At 45.7% G+C, this 1,950-nt stretch overlaps 1 protein-coding gene across 1 annotated transcript; it reads right to left on the reverse strand.

Annotated features, from left to right (window-relative positions):
* Positions 1-247: 247 nt before the first annotated feature.
* Positions 248-1,186, reverse strand: LOC129724175 (40S ribosomal protein S2-like). Its single transcript, XM_055678851.1, has one exon. The coding sequence runs from the start codon at positions 1,137-1,139 to the stop codon at positions 342-344; it is 798 nt and encodes a 265-aa protein (XP_055534826.1). The 5' UTR covers positions 1,140-1,186; the 3' UTR covers positions 248-341.
* Positions 1,187-1,950: the final 764 nt, after the last annotated feature.

Below are 1,950 nucleotides of genomic sequence, written 5' to 3' on the forward strand. Positions count from 1 at the left end.
ATTGTTGCTATAGACGTGATTTCTGTTCGGTAAATTGCTGCTCCTAGATGCTCGATTTCGTTGTCGTGAACGTTTTTGCCTATTTCGCCATGCTCTGAATCGTATTCTGTTCTGTTCTTCACGACGCTTCGTCTTTTCGTCAAAGGATCGCCAGTCAGCTTTCCAACGCTTTGTTGATCCAATTAAACACCATCCCGAGTGATCACAATCATTCTGTGAAACTGACGTTTTTTTTTTATTTGGTGTGCTCTCGTCTGAAGGTGAGACGAACTCATTTCATTTTCTCCTGTACCTGAATCTAAACGCAGGTAACCTTCGCTTCGAAAAGCAAAAATACCATCTTACAGCTCAATGATGCGCTGTCCGGTTTTGCTGGTCTTTTCCAAGATGTCAGCGTACATTTGGTACGGGGTCTTGCGCAACGGTAGGTCCTTCCACAGGTCCGGTGTGAGGAAAGCGTACGTCTTTGCGATGGCGGCATAGGTCGCTTTAGCAAAGTTACCTAGCGTCGTGGTAGATCCACGAGTCATCGTATAACAATCATCAATACCGGCAATTTGCAGCAGTTTCTTGGGAACTGGAGCAGATACAATGCCAGTACCACGAGATGCAGGAATTAAACGAACCAAAACGGAATCGCACTTACCGCTTACCTTGCATGGAACGGTGTGGGGTTTGCCGATTTTGTTACCCCAATAGCCTCGACGCACCGGGACGACGGACAAGATAATTGCACCTCTGATGGCCGTAGCAACTTCCTTGCTACACTTGACGCCTAGTCCGATGTGTCGATTGCTATCACCGATAGCTACAAAGGCCTCGAAGCGAGTGCGCTGTTCGGCACGAGTTTGCTTCTGGACGGGCATAATTTTGAGCACTTCATCCTTCAACGAGCGGCTCAGAAAAAAGTCGATAATCTCGAACTCTTTGATCGGTAGTGAATACAAGTAAATTTCCTCCAGAGTGCGGATTTTACCATCACGCACTAGACGGCCCAGCTTGGTAACCGGAACCCATTCCTTGGAGTCTTTCTTGCCACCACGACCGCGTCCACGGCCTCGACCTCCACCTCGTCCACGACCACCGCGCCCACCAAATCCTCCTCTAAATCCACCGCGGGCTGGAGCTGCGTCCGCCATTTTTTAGCCAGGTGTTACTTTCACTAGAACGGAAACCCGAATGAACCGTTTGATTCGATCTCTGCGCTGCATGTACACCCGGCATGTGAAGAGCTCATGCTAATTTCCCCGCAATGAATACACTTTTTAGCATTTACAATGCAAGAATCTTCCGCATGAGTCCCCTCACACTTGCTACATCGTGACTTATTGCAGCAGTAGGCGGCTGTGTGGCCTAACTGCTTGCAATTGGTGCAATTCGGGAAATAAGATTCCTCGGGCCTCTAGTTTCTGGTATCGTGCGGGGTCTAGTTGCTGATTCAGAATCGGGGGTCCAAACGTGTTCTTGCCGTTAAGTTTTAAAGTAAGCGGAAGGGAGTGGGACTGTACGGGGGCGTTAATGGATTTTTGGAGAACTCATACGAGAGACAAAACTATCGCTTTGTATGGTAGCATTTAGTTTCGCAATCAGCGTATTATGGTCGATCATTTTGACATTTTTCTTTTAATCTAGTAATGATAGTGTCAATACTGTCTGGTATAGCAGCGCGTGCTTTTCCTTCCATACGGAAATGGATTGTTTGTAGTGCTACCGCTTTATTTTAGTCGTTAAAAAGGACTTTGCACGCCTGTAGTGAAAAAATTGTGTTGTTAATTTTTTCTGGTTTTCCATCGTAAATTTAGCAGTGTTGAAATGTGTAACTTAAAAAAATTTGGGTTGTTCGACGTTTGGTTTAAGTCAGATTCGCTAGTGCGAAATGGAAATGTTATAATTTTTTTTAAGATTGTACAAAGTTACACATTTCAACACTTCGCTAAAATTGCCGAGCAC

Source organism: Wyeomyia smithii, chromosome 2 (assembly GCF_029784165.1).
Source record: "Wyeomyia smithii strain HCP4-BCI-WySm-NY-G18 chromosome 2, ASM2978416v1, whole genome shotgun sequence".
Lineage (NCBI taxonomy): Eukaryota > Metazoa > Arthropoda > Insecta > Diptera > Culicidae > Wyeomyia > Wyeomyia smithii.

Coding starts and splice junctions, on each gene's coding strand:
- LOC129724175 (XM_055678851.1), bottom strand. CDS start 1,139: ATGGCGGACGCAGCTCCAGCCCGCGGTGGATTTAGAGGAGGATTTGGT.